The sequence below is a fragment of the Ciconia boyciana genome, chromosome 2, assembly GCF_034638445.1.
Source record: "Ciconia boyciana chromosome 2, ASM3463844v1, whole genome shotgun sequence".
Classification (NCBI taxonomy): Eukaryota; Metazoa; Chordata; class Aves; order Ciconiiformes; family Ciconiidae; genus Ciconia; species Ciconia boyciana.
Window position 1 is genome coordinate 145,170,808 of NC_132935.1, and position 22,623 is coordinate 145,193,430.

Consider the following 22,623-nt stretch of genomic DNA (forward strand, 5'->3'; position numbering starts at 1 on the left):
TCTCTGGGTGAAATCAAGTTCTCTCAAGATGGTTTTCACATAAAATATTTAATAATTGCAAAATGTTACATTTACAAAAAAATTTGTCTAGAAGTGTCACACAATGCTACTCTAGTAATTTGCATATATACTATATATTACTTGATCAATAAAACTCAGTCTTTTCTCCTTTGAGAGAGAAAACAGATTTCTGTACACTCCAATGAAGACCTTACTATATTAACATGATAAATGCAGTGAGACATTACTTTCAGACAAATGAAGCCATCTAGGGAATCACGATTAGGTGCTACCTACCAAATTTTTGGTCAAACCTCCATGCTGGAACGTGTGCATTGTGCTTCAGGTTGCTGTTTGTTGGCAGAGGCACTGTTACATAGATGGGGCCATTCACGGGGATTGGAGTCCCATCGCTGTTGAGGAGATGAACACTGACTGCAGTGACAGGGGTGAGGTCATACCTAGTGCTGTTTCCTACCGAGAGAATGAACGAACATGGTGACTACAGAATTTCCCAGAATTTAAGATACACCCATGTGGTTCAACACCACAGTACTGCACCAACATATTTCTCAAGGGATGGTAGTAGTAATCCTCCCTGCCTTACAAAATTCACAACAAACAAGTTGTATATGCTTCTGTATTTTTCACTTAATTTTGGAAAATTCTGAAGACAAGAAAATGACAATGCAAAAATCTCCTGCATATATCTTCTCATCTTAATTCATCTTAAATAAATATGTACCAGTATCACAGCCATAATCATGGAAAAAAAAAAAAAAAATCTTACAAACCTTTATTATAGCCTTACATGCCCATATTATAATTAAGAAAACACCCAAACATGCAGTAACACTGCAAGGGCAATCGGTCATATGTTTAAGAATGCCAGGATGTATTCCCTTTGGCCTTTCACTGAAATAAACCAAGCTAAATGGATTATTAGGATACACAGTGTTATCTTCTTATCTACGTAAGATAATAATTATTCTTTATATTTAAACTGCATGCCAATGGACATTACTCCATGACAATGATTAAAAAAGCCTTATAACCCTTTGACCACTTAACCAAATGAATCAATGACAGGGAAAAATACCACAGAGAGAGATATATATGTATTTAGGGGAAAAAAAGCTTGAGGTTTAAAACCAGGGAGATCTGGAGCTCAAAGCAATAGCAGTAGTAGTTTAAATCAGAAGAGATAGAGCTTCCAGTTTTGCAAGGGGCTTGAGCCACCCAGGTCCACACTGCTGCTAAGCTCAGCAGCCCTGGGGCCTCCTTGGTGCTGGCTCCAGGGGCTGTGCAGCTGCTCTCCTGCTACGGAGCTAATCTGAGAGAAGGAACAGGGGTGCCTGGCTGGCAGAGAGCGGGGTGCTGCCCCTCCTGTCATCCTGAGGCCTTACATCAGCTTAAACTGCCTGTAAAAGCACATTCGCACCCAGCAGTGGTATGCCACCTGCAACACTAAGGCACAAGAAGGGCTCCGGAGGAATACGCAGTATCTAAGCACCAGTGTTCATTAGGATGAGTACATGCGAGGCAACGGTGGGAAAGCATTAAGTCCTTTATGATTTGTCTTAACAGTGAGTAAGTCTCAAGGAATGGCCTTTATTAAATTCGATGTCTCTGAGTAACGGCTCACCAAATTTAAGACATCACTGGGGCGGGAAGTGGCAAAGGGAAGGAAAAGAGACAAAACTCCTCAGAATTTTAAATTCTTTGGATTTTGCAAGAGGTGCGAAACTGAAGACATGGAAAATAACCAGAAGGAACTTTGCATGTGGCTTATTTACTATAGCATCTACTCTGGCACACATTTTCCCCACATTTCAAGGTGAGTATCACTGTTGCACAGCTGACAGGCCAAGGATGGATGAAAGCACATGCAAGGGGCATACATTCTGCTTTGATCTACTGTGAACTGAGGGCACAAGCATCTCTTCCAGAGGGATTAAAGCACTGAGAAAATGGGCACTCTGAAGACGGCCATGTAAGACAGCCACAGAGATGAGAGGAAAAAACAAACAAAAATAAGGTTCGGAAATTCAGCTAGGGCGTAGAGGAAGGTTGCCAGCCTACCCAAGCATTTGTATTGCAGGCTCCAGTGGTGCACAATATCATCACCTTATAGCCTTAGAATATAAAACAGAGATAGAGGAGGGAATTGGTGGGGAAAAAGTTCCTTTATTCCTGATCATTCAGTCCATTGCCTCTACCATGCACCTATAACTTCCATCAGACTGATAGTTGTCCCAAGGTCACTGGACTTGGGCCACTAAGTTTCTCAGGCTGGTATCAGAGAAATAAATTTCTGTTGCTAAGTATCATAACCTGACCACGTTCTGGCATATACAAATTCCTTATGACAAAAGGTATAACTTCAGATTTTAGAAACATTTAGATTAATATCTAAGATTAAATTATGTTTTATATTTTACTTATTTTTAGATATTGGAAGTTTTCAATTTTTCTTTCATTACTGTCTTGATAAAGCATATCTGCCTAATATCTGTAAAAATGAGTTTTCAGCCCCAGAAAAAGCATTCTGATGGTGAAAGACTGTTTGCATCTCTTTTACTTAAGATGCACTGATGCTTTGCTCAGTACTGGGCTGAACAAGTTATATTAGAAGATGAGGAAATTTCTGAAATCCACTGACCTCTGGCAAGAAGAAATAATCCTTCAGTTTGCCATCTTGCACAGTATGTAAATGCTCGTTAAAAAGATAAATTTTTCTCTTTTCTGTTGTGAAGGTAAATTAAAATTAATGCTTATGAAACTCTAACATGCTATACAACTGATAAGCACACGCACAGATTAAATGGGAATGGACTTCAATAAATGTCAGCTTTCATTTATTTCTTGTCATTTCTGACATCTGGTGACCTGTGAAGAGCTCTAAAAATAATCAGAGGAAAATCCACTGTGACTTAGACTTGACTCTTCATAAAGAAACAAACAGCCTACAAAGCCAGCAGGAGTAATGGTTATTAGCCAGCTTGGTCCATTACTGCAGGCGATGGAAAATTTTGCTAAGTTTGGTTAAAAGGACAAGATTTTGTGAAACCATCCTACTGTTCTCCAACTGGTGATTAATACAAACAATAAGCTATCACTATACAGGCTTGTCATTACTTGCAGCTAAATTATTTGAATTTTTATGTTTGGAACATGCTGATTCATGCAATGAATTTTCACTGCTCCATATTACTACTTCAACACCCAGCTGGGATTTTGTGAAAACTGTTGAACTCATAGAGAATAGGTTTTAGTTAAAACAACTGTAAAGTCACTCTGGATAAGTACTAGCCAGAGAACTGAGCTGACTGAAACAAATGGGAAGACCTCTCCAAAACTCTACAGACATATAAACAAAAGGGGGGAGAGGTGGGAGAGAGGGGAGAAGGGGCAGTGTTCAGGAACACTCCAAAATTTCCCATGTAAATTAATGCTAATTTTTTTCAGAATTCTAAAATTTGTACATATTTTTCTTTTTCTCTTGAGAACAGAAATATTCAAAAATCCCCAGCAGGCAGTGATCTCATTTTTTATTCCTTCAAAAGTTTTTCAGGTGAAATCTTCACCAAGTCACTTGGAGATGAAGAAAAGGAAGTCAATCCAAGTTTAGGATTTTAAAGTTTAATGTTTCCACAGCAGGAGAAACTTCTACTAAAAATAGAGGACATTTCACTTAGACTATAGTGCACATACAAATATATTGCATTTGTAGTCTGCATTAGACCATACTGAATACTATAGTATTCAGAAAACAAGGCTCTTCTGTGTCTCTTAAACACCATTTCTTTGCCGGTCATGTTGGTCTTTTGTGACATACTTTTACTTGAAGGCTAGTAAAAGTAAAATCCAGGGCCCCCATGCTCAAGTAGAAAAGTTCCCATCATGCAAGCATACAGAAGACTAAAAAGCCAAGGGTGCGTTCCTCTTTTTTGTAGAAGGCTAGGAGGTAAAACAGGAGAAAGATGATGACCTGGTTGTGTAGTTCCCATGACAGGTGATCATCTGAAATCTTGGCAAGACCTGTTTCCACTAAATAAATGCAAGGGTGGGAAGCTGGGTTGCAGAGTACTAAGGAAAGATTTGGGAGAGGAATCCCACACACATTGTCAACAGTTTGTTCAGTGGGTTTAGAGATAAAAATTGAGATGAGGAAGTAGACGGACGAATGAGATCAAGTGCATTCCTTTGTTTTAAAAAAGATGAGAGATATTTGATCATGCCCGAGTATGAAGAGCTAGAGAAAACTGAAAGTTGAAGATGAGAATAGGGAAATGACAGAGAGATAGAACGAGACAGGATGAGATGTACTCACTGGAGCAGACAGAAGGATTGGAGTAAGGTAGCAGACACATTTCTAATCGTAATAGAAAAGGAGATATTCAGATTTGTAGAAAGGGAAGGAGAAGTTTATTTTGCCTTTTTTATTTTTTTAAGGAAAAGCTAGCAAGCTTAGTACCTGCCATTTACACACATGACCTAGCATTCAAAGTCACCTAGATCAACACATCACAAGTAAATGCATCCTGAGAAACAGCAGGGAGGGACCTCAAGGGGTTATTCAGCCTGCTTCAAAGCAGGCTCAGCTACGCCTATGCCATCCTCACAGGTGATTGTCTAACTCTGTTCAACACCCTCAAGCAATTGATTCTACAGCATAAACTATCCTCACCAAACAAGGTTTTCCTAATGACTAGTCTGAAGCTCTCTTGCTGCACTGCAAAGTCCACTGCTTGCTTTCTAACCCAATACGGACACAGAGAAAACATTATTCTCCTTTTCACAGCAGCATTTTAAGAATTTGAAGACTTCTGTGCCCAATTCTTCTATTTTTCTGTAGCCTACACAACACCAATTATTTCAATCAAGACTAAATGAGAAGTGGAAGAAGAGTAACAGGTAGTTGCAGTCATCAAAACATATTACAGCTTTGAATTTAACAGTGGTTGTGTTTCTACTATGAATTTTCATTGTTTTCCCTTTGGTGCTAAATGAATTTGCACATTTTTGGCTGCAGCTAGATTCAAAAGTATTAACAAAGCCATTGAAACAACTCTTAGCTGAAACAACAGAGTATTATACCCTTGATATATAGGGATTTTATTTATTTTTAGAAAAAAATTGAACAAGAATTGATGGCATCCTCAAGGTAAATCTTCTTTTGTTCCTTTACATTAATCTCCATCTTTGTATGTGCACATGCAACACATTTGGAGACTCAACTCAAAACAACAAGTGTAACAAACTTTTCTGATCTCCCAAGGCCAAGGAGTCTTAATCTTTGCTATTCAGTGGCCCCATTTAAGGGACAGTGGACCTTGCTCTCTTGCTTATTGGAACAGCATTTTGGTAGGGCACTTGAACCTATCTTGTCATCCAAATTTTAAAGAATGTTTGCTGGAACAGGGAATGAAAAAAATGATATATGGTCAAAAGTTGATCCCTGGACCAAAATTAAATCAGAGCAAAACCAAAGTAGTGGGTTACCTGTTCCATTTCCGTCTAATCCCTGCAAATAAGGAAAACTGTCCACTTCCCAGGGTGAACTGGCTGCTGTTAGATATGCTGTCAAATTGCTGTAGCTAGTGTTCTCTGGTAATTTCACAGATCTTCTCTGAAAGTGAACTTGTGGCTGAGTCCGTGCACCTAAAAAAATTAAAAGTGACTTTATATCCAAGGCAGGCAGAATATTTAGGAGTTCATATTTATGGAAGCACATTTACAGTTTTTTTCATTATAAATTGAAATAGCTCAAGAAGGACAGAGATATCAGAAGGCTATTAAAAAGAGGAGGGAAAACAGTATTTTTACATTTATTTTGCAGTTGCCATTATTTTTACACAAGTATCACTGAGCAAAATTGTGAAAGCATCTAAAGTTAGAAGCTTTTCTGACCACGTTATTTCCCAGGATCACCTCACACTTCTTATAGTGAATATAACTGAAAGTAAAACCGAGTTCAGAGGTAGGGCATGTGAAAGCTTAGAAAAGCATCCATGTCACCATGTTTGTTTAAAATTTGTTTTTCTTGAAATACCAAGATAAATTTAACTTACACTCTTTAAAGTGATTTTCTAAGAGACTACGATTCTACCTGTAGTCCCAATTAACTTGTGTAATTTCCGTATTTAATTTTTACAAAGCTTTGGCCACATTAACTATCACTAGTATGGAGATAATAGTCACTTTTTATTTAAACCACTGGATAAAAGATTCACTTGACAATGCCTGGGTGAGAAGAGTTTTCGTATTTTCCCATGCAAAGAACACATCTAAACAGAACCAGATTACTTGGCATGTAAGATTTCTCTCTTTTCCTCTGTCTTGTACAGTTTTAGTGTTTTTTTCAAGATCACTAGGTGTTAATTGAAGGGTCTTTGCTGTAACATGATTTAGGACTGTGTCGTGTACTATTGCATTTCATGTCTCATTTAAATCCCAGTTTATAAAGTCAATAGTCTTTTTCAATGGATGCTCGCCATTAATACTGTTTAGCAACACACAGCAAGACGCCATCTTCAAGTTTGTGTGTGCAACATGCAAATTAATTTTAAAATCAAAAGCTATTGTATTCTCCAGAGCTCATTTTGAATACTCACAGAACACTCCCCACACAGCACAAAATCAAGAGGCAAGCAGGTTTTTTCTTAATTCACATTTGACTATGCAGTTCAAAGTTGTCAACTCAAAAAATTGTGCTTCTTTTCCCCTATTAGTCTCTGGCAGCACTTTTAGGTTACATGTAACTTCACTGCAAGAAAGATTAAAGAGCTTCACTCACAACTCTTAAGCTTTATAACTGCCAATCTCATTAACCAGGAGACTGAAATTTTTTTCTTGCATTGTTTTCTAGCAGGATCTCTAGCTATGTGAAAACATAAAATTCCAAAGAACAAACTTGGTATTGGCCAACAAAAATTGCTATGTAAGCAGGCAAGTATCTCCAAACAGCTGATCAATGTTTAGCTGTCATTTCTTTGGTAATTCTACAAGAAAAAACACTTTTCTTTTTTAATTGCTGAAACATTTAAGTATTTACAGCAGGCTCTCAAGACTGGCAGTACCCTTAAGTGTTTAAGACAGTCATTAAACACCACCCATGTGAAATGGGAAGAAATGTCCCTTACTCAATTTCTAGGCTTAAATGGAAAACAACATAAAAGACTAAATAAATTGACTGCAATGAACTTGGGGAAGACTTGTCTCCCAAGTGCTCTGCAATGCCGTAGTAGTTTGCTGTACCTCAGGGACAGATCTGCTCAAGCACTCGGGAGCCGATGACTGCACTGCTAAGCGGGCTTCTACGGCCCATAGGGATAAGCATCCACAGTAACAAAACAGAAAAAAAACCACAACAAAGAAACCGTCATTAGGATTATCACTAACAGTTCAAGGTAAAATTGTAGGATTTCCTGCTGTCTAAATCTCTGGTTAAGATGAATTACTCAAGTTGCCAAGAACCAGTATTATATTTCCAAAGACCTGAACTAATTAAGAATTAAAAACAAAGTAACTGTTGTTGAGTTTGTAACACAGTAGTTTATGTGGAGGCTCTGGGGTTTTCTATAAAAAACCAGTTGTTTTGTAGCACTGGGAGAGCCATGAGCTGCCAAATTTTAACTAGCTAGGGAGGACTCAGAAGCCAATCTCAATTTCTTGAATCCTACAGGCAATGCAAAGTGTTCCTATGGCTCAGCCCCAAACCTGGCAGGAAACCTGCGCATCAATCAACTCGGATGCAAGTTTTAAGGTGGAAGGAACAGGTTCCTCTGTAGATAGTGCATATGCATACAATAAATCAGTGCAGAGTAGTTAATTCACACCCTAGATTAACAAACAAACTCCTTGATATTGATATTCACCCGAAACCTGCCACTCACCCTGACTCTCCCCTCAGCTCCTCAGTTGGGTCTCCCCAAACCCAGCAAGAGACTTCAAAGGGGCAGAAGACCAGGAGCTACCAGTGAAAGGCTTGTGAGGGAAGCAGCTACCAAGTCTTTCACCTTCTCTCACCACCCTGCTAGAAGATAATCCAATGTATTCCTTTAACAGAGGTCATAGAGGATTTGGGGGCATATATTTGGGAATAGACTTATTGTGGGAATTGGAAGTAGTAAAATGAAGAGGAAGACTTGTGCTGACTAGACTCTTAGAGTATTTTTCAACAACTCAACATTTATCACTGGGAGTGGATTATTATTATTGCTTCTATTATTGAAGATATCTAGTTTTGAGTTACAAAACCCAAACACATTCAAGTATAAAATTGGCATGCGAGCTCTCTCCACTTGGCAAGTGCCATGAGGTAAAGGACTGCTGAACACTGATCTTATCTTCCTTAAACATCCTATTGTCAACATGCTGGCCATGACTCAAATGCTGTCAGCTCCAGTTTGCCAGCGCACACCTGAAGATGTAACTATCTCAAGGATTCCCTGTAAGGCACCTCTTGTCATGCTGGATGCGTGACATGTGGCACCACACTGGCCTTTGAGCTTCAGTCTATGTGAAGTACATCTGAAATATCATCAATTCATGCTCTGATTGCTCGTATGTCAGAGGCTGATAGAGGGTACCCAAACAGCTCCTATTCGCTGAATGCTGAAGTTCAGCTCGTCACTGTGCCGGTATTAAATAACTTAAATGACCCAGTGGCTGGCAAGCTCCATCCCTCGCAATTACTGACAGAGTACAGCAGCGGATTGTAATGCCATCATGAAAATGAAGCTGGCTGCATCAACTCAAACTTCTCAACTGCATAATAAGTCGCCTGCTTGATCAATTATTCAAAAACAACTGGTAACTTATTGTACTAGACAGGCTTTTTCTTTCCCTTTGACTGGTGCTTCAAATACCAGTGTTCCCAGTCTGTTCCTGGTATAATGAGTTCTGTTTTTGCACTAAGGTAACTCCTGATCAGCTCTTTTGAAGCAGCGCAAAGTTAGTGGGAAAGAAAATGGAGAAGTAACAGAGAAAAACTAGGTCACAAGGATTTTGGATCAAGACTAGAGAGGTTCCATTCAAATGCTGGTACAATGTCTAGGCTGTCTTTCATTTAGGTTTCATCACAAGAGAATTCCCAAGAAAAGGAGCGTGGGCTGGTCCCATAAAATAGTTTTTTCTGGGCAAGACCGAGAATTTGAATCCCAACCCTTAGAATACTCTGGGTACCACTTTCTTCCTTTATCCTCTTTCTCTGCTATACCGGCAGAACCAGTTATGTTATTCTAATTTAAATATATTGGGAACACCCTGGATCAATTCACTGAAGGGAGCAGGATTATGTGAAAAATATTTATGAGTGTCACTTGGCTGTTAAACGTCCCTCTAGCCCTTTAACATCCACATTTTTTTGAAGAAAGCAAGCTGTAAACATGAAAAGATTGTTCTTTTTAAGTTAATTGCATAATATTAGCATATTTGCATAAGAATAAGAGTATTTAATATACCATGCTAGTGGAATACTGTTGTTAAACAAGGTTTCATGTTTTGCCTAATGGAAGCCTTTGTGGTTTAACACAGTTCACCGTCCATCTAATTTATGCCATTAGATTATGTCAGCTCTCAAATTGCAGAATATATATATGGCAGCTGTGCTGTTCTCCAGCTCCTTCTGAGTGTTCTATCAGCTACCTAATTTGTGTAGTGCTTTTTCAGGTTCAGTTGTATCTAGTGCTATCATTAATGAAAAGCCTATTGTGTCTGGATGGTTTCTAACAGTAAAACAAGATGTCAGGAAGGCATAATTGTATTATATTCCCTCAGATGAAACAAGGTTATCTTGGAATATTATTGAAGGTAGTATTCCCCTGTTTATTAACTATCTGGTAGAGTTTAAAATGATGGTAATCATAATACATGTGAATAAGACACAGTTTATGTGCAATAAGAGTGCATAGGAAGGATGTCCCCTTGTTTTGGCTCACCAAGGTATCTTTAAAAACTTCTGTTATTTTGTTAACAGACTTACCTCAGCTATCACATCAATTGGGCTAAGTTAGGTCAGATCCCTAGGTCAGATGAACATTTTATTCTTCACTGTGCAATTCAGAAAACACAGTGTTCATCTGACTGATACTACAGTTGCTTTAAGCTCTGTGTTTGGCCTTACGAAAAGGTGACTCGAACTTTATTATTCTAATACAGTGGGTTTTATCCCGTAGTATGTGGGTTTGCAGGCAGTCTGATAAGGGGTCCACAGGAAGTACTTGAGAAAAGCAAGTTTATATAGGGTACACAACAATGCAGTTATGAGAGATCTTCAATTTTTCTATGCCCTAAATTTCTAAGGCATTCACAGCAGGCAGCAAGAAATAAAATAAAAACAGAGGAAATTCTTACACAATAAGAACATCAGAAAATGTTTACTGCAAGGATGGTTAAATGAGGCTAGATGAAAAAACATCCAAGAGATAGTGAAAGAAATTTAATCTCTAGCTCGCAAATGGCACACTGAAGTCCAAACTTGTTTATTACCAAGTAACTCAAATTCCCTAGTCACAGCAGTTAGGGATGAATTTTGCTATTAATCAATTTGGTAAAACCATCCCACAGAGGAGTACTCCTCCGGGAACTCAGAAGAACTCCCCAGGAGATAGCAGTCTCAGCCACAGGATAGAGTTCAGAAAGTATTGGGCTGTCAGGCTTTTTGTTTAGTGTCACTCAAATTTCAATTCCGACTTCCAAAAACCAGCATACCTTGAAGTCCTGAGACTATCTGGACTACATCGTCATAGACCATTAGAGTAGCTGAGCGTTCAGGAAGAAGGCCAAGACTCAGTGAAGAGAACACTGTGGGAGAGAAGTGGTTTAAGTGGGATATATTTGAATTCTTACAAACATAACCCAACAACAACAGCACTTACTTTCTTCTGCATTTCTGCAAAAGCAGACCACCCAAACTATTAAACCCATATTGTATACATGACAGAAACCACATGCATTTTCTAAACCAAATAATTAAATTGCTAGGGTAATTATTATTGAACTAAACAACATATTCTATGCTTTGACTCCTGCAAGTCATGCATGGTAGCTCAAAGTACAGAAGAGTGCAGTGTAAAGCAGGGTTTCGGGTTATAATTCCCAGCTCCACAGAAAGACTTGTCATTACATAAAGAGGAGTCAAACACTAACTCAGTCTGACTGAATTATTTTTCTGTGAAACGGCTATACTTCTTACCTCAGGAAGATTTTAATGAGACTTAACTTTTAAATACTTTGAGATGCTTACATAAAAAGTCATACAGAAAGGCAAAGTATGATGAATAAGTCTGAATAATTTGCTTTAAAATACAGCATGTCCTTACTGAGTCACCACCTACACTACAGAAGTGCTATATATAGCAGAACTACTGTCATTCTACCAGTGGTGCAAAAGGGGACAGATAAATGGTATTGCTGCAAGAAATCTGCCTGCAAGGACCTCCTTTGCCACTGGGTACTGACATTCCTTACAGGGGGCTGTGTTTGTATGCACACACATCTTTGGAGAGTGAAGAACATGATACAATTTCATGCCAAGTTCTTCAGACCCAGAAGACCAGAAATATGTATGGAATTAGCCACCGAGCACACCTGACTCCCGCACCCATGAAAATGGTAAGAAGTAGACCTGCCTGCAGTCCATGCATGGCTTTCAAAGATAGAAGGAGAAGAGGAGATTAATGCAGACTAGTAATTTTTGGTAACTGGAGAGCATCCCACATTTGCACCTGGAAAGAACTCATCCCATTCTGAAGTGACCACAAGCTGAGGAAGACATTGCCAGAACCGATTAATAAAAGAACAGCGCAAGCTCTTCTGGTTTTCTGGAGCTTCATAAATTTCCTCTAAATTAATATGTATTACTTAATCCAAGAGACCATATAGATGTTAGCTACAAAGAGGGAGACTGTACACTATTTCTGTTTTAAGAAATATATTCTCTTTCTAAAGATCAGAAATTCTAGTGTTTGGGAGAAATACAGCAGAAAGGAGAAGAAACTAGGAGAAACACACTGGTAAGAACCACCAACTAAAAGATGGTCTTAACAACATATATGAACATTAAAAAAAAAAAAAAAATGTTATTGCAAGTACAGCTGAGAATTTTCTTTCTAATACTCTACATGTGAAACAGATCTACACATCAGGCAACATAAGTAAGAAAGCCTAGTGTAAGTAGCACTAAGGCCACACAATTACAAAATTTGTCTTTACTCCAATAACTTAATTTGTACGAAGAAACCTAATATAATTTAGACACCCTGGGGAGCTCAATACAATAAACCATGCCAACATCTTCTTCCATATATGCCAGACTATAATGCATATATAACCTCTCAACGTCCCTTGGGCTTTTCTGCACAATCTTTTCTCAGCATGACAAAGGCAGAAACTCATAGTTTGTAAGGCCAGAAGGATGACTGTGATGATCCAGTCTTACTCCTGTATAACTACAGCCTTCCCCGAATTAATTACTGCTTCAGATCCAATAGCTGTGCTTAAACTAGAAAACATGTAGAAAAACTATCCAATTTTCTTTTAAAGGTGTCCAGTGGTGAAGAACACACCGCAACATCAAAGTTCTAGTAAATAATTATGAGGGCAGTTAAACCACATGCCTTTTTACCTATCAAAATTTATTGAGGTTAGATTTCCAGCCATTTGATCTTCTTTTTATACAAGCCCTCTAGACAGAAGAATTCTCTCTTACCTGTTTCCTGTTCTCTATGCGGGTACTGATGGACTATGATCAAATTACCCCGTGAACTTTTTCTCTGGTGAACAAAATAAATTAAGCACTTCCAAGTCTTTCCCTGTAAGCCATATTTTCCAGTCTTTTAATCACTCCTCATATGACCCTGCAGTTTTAAACATTTTTCTTGAAGCGTGGATTCAGAACCAGACACGTATTTCCCTGAGTGGCTGCACCAAGGACAAGTTCTGAAATACTATACTCCACCTTCTCAGTCTTGACCTTATCTTACAGCTAAGGATCAGATTATTCTGCTTTCTTGCAGTGCTGTATTGGGAGGTTATTTTCAACCATTCATCTACCATGACTTCCATGTCTTCTGCAGAGTCACTGCTTTCCAGATGAACTCTCCTCTCCCAGAAATACCATGAGCATCCTCTGCTCCTAGAACTACATTTCACCGCAGTGAATACCATGGTTTGCTTTGACTGACCCTACCAGCTAGTCTGAACTGCGCTGCCTCAGCAACTTCCCTCTCTTCATTGCACACACTGCTCCAAAAATGTCCTTTTAAATATGGACTACCAGTCACAAATTTCTTTCTTCCAAATTATTTACAAAGAAAAATCTATGCATAGCTAAGAGTAGATGGATAAGCACATCTTCCATCATTAACACTTCAACAACTCAAGTGATGTTAAATTAATGAACTGTTAATAAGTGGAGTCATGGCTCTGCTGATAAATAGTTTAATGGAAAAAGAGATCTTAATCTTTTCCTCCTACCATTTATCACTATGTAAATAAATAATCCTCCTACTTAAGTGGTAAAGAGCTAGTAATTATTTTGGCTAATATAAGAAAAGTTCATTTCTGACAAATTATGAGAACAGAAAACCCTCGATGCCTACTCCTTAAAGCTATTACAATAATATCACGAGTTCAGTGGCTGCGCAGCTTTTCAGCGTAAGATTATAACTAATGCATATTGACTGTGATGGAAGAATCCTGATACTTCGGCAAAGTCCTGTTACAGCACTTTAAACATTACCACCCTATAGCTCTCAAACCTGCTCCCTGCTCGTGGTTATCATTTACACATCTGAAGGAAATGTGTCCATAGTTAATTTACCATAGCACACAGGATGGCACATTAGCTTAAACCACTGCCGTGGGTGGAACGCTGCTCAGAATGGCATATCTGCTCTGTGGGGTGACAACTACTAGTACTGTTAAAAGGCATTTTCAGGAAACGACGATCCTGCTGTACACATGTGCCCAGATGGCACACTGCAGAATCAAGATTTAAATATGCTGCCTGTTCCCCATCATTCAACCCAGATTAAAAATAACAACAACACCACCACCACTTCCATGATCTTCAAAACTTCTGTACTGTGCTGGTTACAAGCATGATAGGCATTTAAATACAGGGCATTTAAATACGAACAGTTCTTGGAAAGTTTTTTAAAGACTACAGGCATCTTAGTCTATACAAAAAATAACAGCCTAAGTATCTTGGGCCTGAACTTTTATGTCATGTCACTTTTAAGGAGTAATTCAAAGAACAATCCTTTTAAATCTACATAGGGTGTATCAAGTTGTAACTTGTTTCTTTAATCAAAGAAAGGATTAAGTTCAAGGTACAGAAAGCAAAAGAAAGGATTCTACTCCCAATTAAATCAATGGCAAACTATCTACCAGTTTCAATGGGGGAAGATCAGAGGTGAAATGAATCTATTTCCTGAGTTAAGCTCACATTTCAGCTGTGGAAAGAAAGATTTTGTGGAAAGACTGCTCTTTAAACTTCAATGACTTACCAAAACAATAATGCCATGGTTGATTCTCTTCCCTTAAAATCAATATTTAAGAAAAAGCAACAAGCAAAAAACATAAACAAACAAACTCCAGGCCATGGAAAAGTAGGGCGCATTCAAAAGATCTAGGGTATGAGTCAGAAAGATATGAGACATGAGGCAAGAAAAAGTTCAGGCAAGAAAAGGTTACTGCCTGTTTTAAAGATACACATTTGTCTCTTAAGGAAGTACATGAAGTATGATGAGGAAGCTGCACTTCATCTTATTTAAACAGAAAAAACATCAAGGAAATTTCTAAACAGAGTCACAGAACAATTATGGTTGGAAGGGACCTCTGGAGGTCATCTGCTTCAACCAAGCAGTTGAGTTTTGAATATCTTTAAAGATGGAGATTTCACAACCTTTCTGGGCAACCTGTTCCAATCTTTGACTACTGCTGCTGTAAAGAATTTTTCCCTTTTATTTATTTGAAACTCTCCTTGCTGCAACTCATTTCAGTTGTTTCTTATTCTTTCACTATGCACCTAAGAGCCTGGCTTAGTCTTCGATATAGCTCCATTAAGTAGCTGGAAAATGTGGCAGAACACAGTAGAGGAAATGTCAAAGAAGTGAGTCTATCTTATCTGAAGCAAGCGAATGCAGAGAAGTAAACAGCATGTTGAAAGGCCTAAAGCATAATTCTGGGTTTGAGCAGATTTAAGTTCCTTTCCCCATCTGAAAATACATTTGCTGCTTGACCTTGTGGCAAGTCACACAGTCCCTCTGGCTATGTTGATATTAATAAATAAAATGGAGCCAAGGCATGGGATTGAACACTGCCCTGTGATCATTTACACTATTTAAATATTAGTGCACTTAAAACCTGGCATGGTTTTGGCCTGGGCTAATTATCAAATCTGAGGTGATATTTAGGTGTGATTTGGGTATAATACAAGCTTGGAACCATTCTCAAACTACTTGGACCCTAATTGTGGCTGGGGATTAGAGGAAAGGCAGATGAAAACTGGGGATGTGACCTTCATCTAGATGTTACGTCTCAAGGTCTGAAAGCCACCCTCAGTCTGTTCTATTTAGAAGTACAGCAATAGTCTTCATGACTCAGTTTCCCCTCCTGTACAACTAATGTAAAGTCTCCTACTTCTCATAAAATTTTGAGGCATTCTGATAAAAACAAGCATGCAAGTATTATCGTTATATTTGTTTGCCTGCGGAAGAAACAAACCATTAAGTTAGAAAAAATCCTTACATCTGGATAACATAACTGCAGATTAAAACTGTCCTGTGGATAACAGCCAAGAACTGAAAGGCCAGGACTTTTTTTGTACACTACAGCCTATGGTGCAACAGTTGCTGCTACACCTTGGGAGAGAAACGAACGAGTACATCACAGCTGCTGAAACAAAGCACTTGGAAACAGAGTTCCCATAAAGAAAAAAATCTGGAATAGATTTGTATTTTCTGTGGAACTGTAAGACTACCAACAGTTTGAAAACTGACGTAGCACTGTATCAAGGACAGCCAGGAGGAAAGCGAATCTCTGCACAGCCCTGATGCCACAGTTTAACTTAGGAAGAAACCTTGCTTTTTTTGAAATGCACAGACGTTCTTCCTCCCACCCAGGATCGCAAACATTAAAACACATCATACAAAACTGTGTAACTTCCTTTAGATGCAAAATCTTACCTCAGAAAAAAATAAAGATCTCTTACCAGGCAATCTTACAGGTTTCCATGGTGCAGAATTTGGCACATATGCATGTTTACTAGCAGTCACTATCAGCTGATTGCCCAACTTATACTGAAACTTGAGGAAGGCAGTGCCATCTGCTCCTGAGGTTCCAGATGCAATGGAGATCTGGTTGGTAAAAATCTCAATGAAGGCTTCAGTTACTGGCTGATGTGTGCTGGCATCGCTTACATGGACCTTCAGCGTTACTTCTGTAATGACAAACAACCACAGCAATTATCGTCCGAAAAGCTTCTGCAGGAGGCAGTGATTAGAACGTGCTAGCACGCCAATGACCAAAAAGACATGGGGCTCAGTGCTAACCTCTGACGCTTTGGTGCCAAGTATGACCTCTTGTCCTGGCCTGCAGTTCTCCATTTCAGGCAGTCACTCTTTAGAGACCCTGCAGATTCTGCCACAAGGCAGACCAGGTCCTGAATTATTGCCCTACTGCTAACTCCAGCTGTGGAGGGATCTATATTCCACCTATGACCCACATGCGGCTGGGCAGCACATCACCAGGGGCAAGCAATATTCCCTTTGATGGGCAACATGTCAATCTCACAGTAGCATCATAATTCTAAATGCGTGTGCTATCAAACATCATGTGTTAGTCATGGATAGCATGGCATTGAAACTCTTTAAGGTCCCTGCCTTGCTGTGCCTCTGCTCCAGCCAGCCTTCTCCAGCAGCAGTGGGGAGAGGGACAGGCTGGAAGTGGGCTGTGCTCCCTCACCCCTTCCCCAAAACATGCTCTCTTTGTGTAGCAAAGGAACAGAGGAAATCTGCTGTGATGGAAGCCCAGGAAGAAAGTGGGCAATGGAGTGGACTGTGTTACAGTTGGAGATTTTGAACCCCAGTGGGAGAGATTGCCCCAGCTGGCACCGGACTTCCCTGGCGATATCTAACAAAGACGGTGAAATCCCACAGGATCAGGTCCTTGTCCTCAACGCACAGGATGACCAGGTGGGATGCAGAGTGCTAGCAGTGAGGAAGAGAGGAACGCCTCCCCCCCCGCCTCCCTGTTCACTGGCCCTTCTTCCGAAGGGGCAAAAATGTCACAGCCCCTAGTGATACCTGCTTGTCAGCCCTGACACTACCGTATTACCTGTCCCCACATGCAACCGGTGGGTATGAGAAGCAAAGAAGTGATGGTTAAGGCAGTCAGGAGAATCATACATCTTGTAGACATGCAGTCAGAAGCTAACACAATGGACTACATTTTCCTTGAATAATTTGCTGTTTTTCCAGAAACTAATTACTTGTTTAAATGTTTCCAGATGTACAATATTTGTCCACTCCGGGGCACTCCTATGACTAAACCATGCATTGTGTCACCAGGCTTTTGTTACATAAAGTGGAGTGGCTTGTGCAAGACAGTCCCTCTGGAAGGCATTCCTCTATATCTATGATTATTTTTCTGCCCCTCCAATAGTTCCTCTGCCTCATGCTCTAAAGCAGCAGCTGTCGCCTTTCTTCAGTAACTATGACTTAAATGCAATGCTGTGTTGAAAAGACACAGCAACAGTCCAATGCCTCCACCAAGCCACGCCTTGGATTTTTTCGTTTACAGTCGCCTTGTTCTCCTAAATGAGTACCTCCCTCCCTCTTTTCTCTTCTCTCCCACTCTCCCCTTTCTCTCGTTCTCGCCCTCATCTTTAGAAATTCTGTTGTTCTTGCATGAAGTCCCCTACCTCAGCTTATTCCATTCCCCAAGGTAGTAGATGATATTTTGCAAACTCCCTTTTTGTGTCGGGGGAATTCAGCTGCCAACAAGCAAGATGCTCATGCTCCACGTGCAACTCATTTCTTCATGTGCTGCCCAGAAAAGAGAGCATGACCTCCTTTTCATATATATTTAAAAAAAATACACTGATTTCTACAGAACAGTATTGGTGGCACAGTTCTGTTACATTACTACTGTGCCTTAGGATTTGAAGAACTTATTTTGGTATAAGCCCTGAGCCAGCAAGACATAAGACCAAGAAGAACAACAAAGAACTTAACAAAATCTCTGTTGTGAATTTCAATAGTGAAATGACACAACTGAGTATGCTGAGAAACATACTGTAACAATATAAAATTTTAAAAGGATGTCAGGATCTAATACAAAAATATCAGCACCTCTGTCCTAAGGGCATTTCAGCCAGAAAGATACCGGGCCCTTTTACAAGCAGAGACCTTCTGTCTGAATCCTATACAGTACAGAAAATATAGATATGAGGCAGCCCTGAACAAAAACCCCATTAGAGAAATTCATCATCATCGCAGCCCTCACTTTAGAACTTGGCAATGGAGGATGCCAATTTAGAGGAGATCAGCATGAAATACGTTCTAGCTATTAAGGATTCTGGATCTGTTCCCAGTTTTGCATTTAGTAGTCAAAGAAAACAACGTATATTGAAAAACAGTGTCCATACACTCTGGTGTGTACGTACAGAATGCCTCCTTAGAAACTTTGCCTTGACCACCAAGCAACTTGTGAAATCTTGTGCATGTGAAAGGCAGACACATTAATCCAAGGAGGAACACATATGTATTTATATATTTACAAACTGTACATGTATTTAACAAACGTGAGGGCAAAAAGCAATATAAGTTTTTATTTTCAAAATGTGCAAGAACAATACACTTAGATCCAAAGCCAGATAGCTGTGCTGTTAATGTTTCCCACTTTGAATTGCCTAGCAAAGAATGCTGAAGAACACATGCGGTTAAGAATAATGGGTCATGCATTAAAGAAAAAGCAAGGAAACAGGACAAGCTGAACATTGTGGTTAGCAATTTCAGTAACATGAAAGTTTAGCCTTTTCTAAAAGAACCACATACAAGGAGCTGTGGAATATTAAATACTAATCAAGATAAGAAAACAACAAAGTAGCGAATTATTTAATTCCTTATGGACATCCAAAATTCTAGAATAGAGACTACTACTAAAATTGATCAAGAGACAAAGACTGATAAACAAAAATTTTCCTATATACAGAAATCCAGCTCTCTCTTCCCAAACCAGAGAACTAGCCATGGGTATCTCCAGTAGGAAATTCCTTTATTCTTCACTCTATAGCTATATAAGGGATTCTGACTGCATTCTTCTCTCTTTCTGATAAGGAAGGATAAGGGTTTCCAAAATCCTGCTTCCAAATGGAAATGACAAAGGCCATCACCCAAGATGGAAGACTGATGTCCTGAAAAGCAACAGATTGGAACTGCTGTTCCAAACCACAATCTCTAGGTCAGACACTGGGCTTTTTTTCTCCTCCTTTTTAATATTTAGACCTGTTTTTTCCTGAGAAGATCGAGAAAATCCAAGGAGCCTGAACAACCCTAATTCCTTTTCATGTGTTATCTTCCCTGACATACGTGTGAAATGTATACAACTTGCTTAATTCAGGGCTTTCTCCCACGCAACAGCTCCTTTTTCTTCTTATCTAATGCAGCAGCGAAGTAATGAACACTAAACCTGCATTATCACAGTAATTTTCACAGCAACAGAATGATTACAAGCTTTAAACTGGAGAAAAATTGTTGAAGAAAACCTCCTCTCAAACAGTGACAGTGCTGAGAACAATCTATAAAGAGAGACTACTATGAAAACTTAAAGCTATACAGTAAGTTTCAGAATTGTTAGGAGATACTCAGGCACTTCTTGAAGAACAGGAGGACTGAAGAAGGGAAAGAAGAGAGCAGAGTAAGGACAGCAAATGATCCAAGATCAGTCTGACCTCAGATTAACAGGGAGGTCTTAGACTGAAGCATTAGCTATACTAAAAGAAGTATTTGATTAGAAAAAGCTGCTTAGAAGACTCTTTATTAGCGAAGGAATAGAGTCTTTAAAATATCTGGCAAACCTTTTTGTTGGTACTCTCAGCAAACAGTGGGGATAAAACAGATACATTATTCTTGAGTTTTACAGCCTACCACAGCAAGGAGCTCACACAGAATTAAAGACACATGGAGTCAGAGAAGGAAGGACATCTGCAGTAAGCGGGGAACACGATGGAGGCAGGGAACCAAAAGCACTGCAGAAGATGAACTCCGAGAACGTGAACTGCTAAAGAGAAGCGTGCTTCATTCTTCCACAGATTTGTGATACTGTTGTGCTATTATTTATTACAGCGGGAATATTCAGTTACATTCTTATTCAATTAAGTATTTGACTAAGTAATTGAATTACTTAGTCAATTAAGTTCTGAAAGAGCTTTGCTCTGTGCTACTAGTGAGGTCGTGGAGGAAGGAAGGGGACATAAAGGTGCACAGTGCTATTTCCTCACTGCAGAGCAAAGTGGAGATGGCTGAGGTGACAGACCCTGGGCTGATGAATTCACCCAGGGCAGCTGTGATCTCTCTCACCTCCCCAGACAGGCCAGCCACATTCAGGACAGGCTACGCCTGAGCCGACAGCCCTATCTAGTATACCTGGCTCCTGAACCAGTGTGGTGTGACTGGGACTCTTTCAGACTTGGGCTGTCTGGCACGTGGTTCCCTGTTGGCTTGCAGCGCAATGCAGGTGGGCACAGGTAGAGCCAGAGTAATTTGCCTGCACCACTAGCACATGCCCTGCCATTATATTCCTACAGGAACGTTTCATGTCCGAAGCAGGAGCTACTTATGATAACTGTTCATTTGCAGGAGATAAACCACAGGCAAAGATATCCTGTCTGGATGAGCAAAAAGACTGTGTGTCCCTGTCTAAAAGCGCAGCTAGGAATGGGCCACTCATGAACATTAAATAGGGCAAGTCATCTGGGAAACCCTGCAACTCTGCTTCAAGAATCCCAAAGCAAAGTGGGAAAAGGAGGTAAGTGGGAAAACAGCAAATACAGGGTTACCTTCCACAGAGAGATCAAAGTTGCTGTATGTGTATGCTCAAGCAAGTAAGTCTAGCCTAAATCTCTTTTCTTATAGTTATATTCCTTTGTCTTCTTTCAGCAATCACATCTTACTTGTTTTTCAAACGAGTGCAAACCAAAACTACTAGTTACAGTGAAAACAGCTGCTTAAGTGTAACTGCCTCTCAGTTTTCTAGTACTAAATTTATTGTCAGCTATATAAAAAACCCCAGCGTCTCCAAGGTTATAATTTGGGAAAGTGAAACAAAAAAAAAGACAAAAAAAACCCCTTACATGTTAGCATTCCAATCCAGAATCCCATCTGTCTTCTTAATCTGATTTTTGAGATTTTACTAAATCTAAACTTTCTCTGAGCAATCCTTCCTGTGCCATCTGCTTTATGAACCATACTGCCTCCTCTGAAATACAAGTAACCTTATGACAACTATTTCTGTAGTCGCAACCCCTCTTAGACTCACAACTGCTCTTCGTATTGCTGTGAACTCCCAGCTTGGGAACAGTTTCCTTCAGAACTGGTATCATCAGTGCTGTCTTCCATAACCAAACTCCTGAAAAGTGAAAAGCACTGTTTTTTTTTAAAAAAAGCCAGCAATGTTACATAGAAAGAAAAATCCTGAGCGATCTGAATGATGGGACAGTGTCAGATCTCAAATACTGAAATAAACAGAGAACAGTTATGACACAGATTGGAAGTCAAAGATCACAATCTTATTTAGATCCCAATCCTGCAATTTGGTTTCTGTGCACACACCCCTCTGTCAGGCAGATTCCCACTGATGTCTGCTGGACAGATGATCTCTTTTGGGAACAGGCTGACACAGGCAGCCGTTATCACTTATCTTTTCCTCTGGGGGTCCCCTATCCATGGACAATGTCAGGATATTACCAAAGAAAGAGATATTTAAAATATCTAGGGTTTGATTAGAGAAAGAAAACTTCCTGCTCATTTAAAAAATGCCATTATGAACTTTATTTAAAATGGTATCCTCTGCTCTGATTGAGCTTACTGGCAACATGCCTGGTTTTGAATCCTACATGCCAAATGGATAAGCCTTTCTGCTTCTTAACCTTTCGCCCATGTGCGAGGTCACTCCTCAGCCAAACAATAGGATTTTCATTTATTTAAAGAAAAACATTTTCCTAGAAAAAGGAGTGTTCCCCATCCCCTAGCCACAGATGCCAACTCAAGCATTTACATATCGTCATATCTTTCTAATGTACTGCATCAAAAAGGCTCTACTGACAACCATGCTTCAAAACAGTAGCAGAATAAGTTCATATCACAGAATCACAGAATCGTATAGGTTGGAAAAGACCTTTAAGATCATCAGGTCCAACCATAAACCTAACACTACCAAGTCCACCACTAAACCATGTCCCTAAGCACCTCACCCAAACGTCTTTTAAATACCTCCAGGGAGGGCAACTCAACCACTTCCCTGGGCAGCCTCTTCCAATGTTTGACAACACTTTCTCTGAAGTATAATTTCCTAATATCCAGTCTAAACCTCCCCTGGCGCAACTTGAGGCCA

General features: G+C 39.6%; 1 protein-coding gene across 5 annotated transcripts in view; it reads right to left on the reverse strand.

The window, feature by feature from the left end:
- Positions 1–22,623, reverse strand: part of FAM171A1 (family with sequence similarity 171 member A1) — a 94,539-nt gene that overhangs the window by 20,893 nt on the left and 51,023 nt on the right. The window contains exons 2-5 of one of the 5 annotated variants that reach the window (XM_072854357.1): positions 16,223–16,450; positions 10,717–10,809; positions 5,506–5,664; positions 298–474 (exon numbers count right to left, since the gene is read on the reverse strand). In XM_072854357.1, the coding sequence (XP_072710458.1) occupies positions 298–474; positions 5,506–5,664; positions 10,717–10,809; positions 16,223–16,450 (657 nt within the window). Of the gene's footprint in view, positions 1–297; positions 475–5,505; positions 5,665–10,716; positions 10,810–16,196; positions 16,451–22,623 lie in introns of those variants that run through there. The other 4 variants (XM_072854361.1, XM_072854358.1, XM_072854359.1 and 1 more) reach the window with 4 other exon arrangements.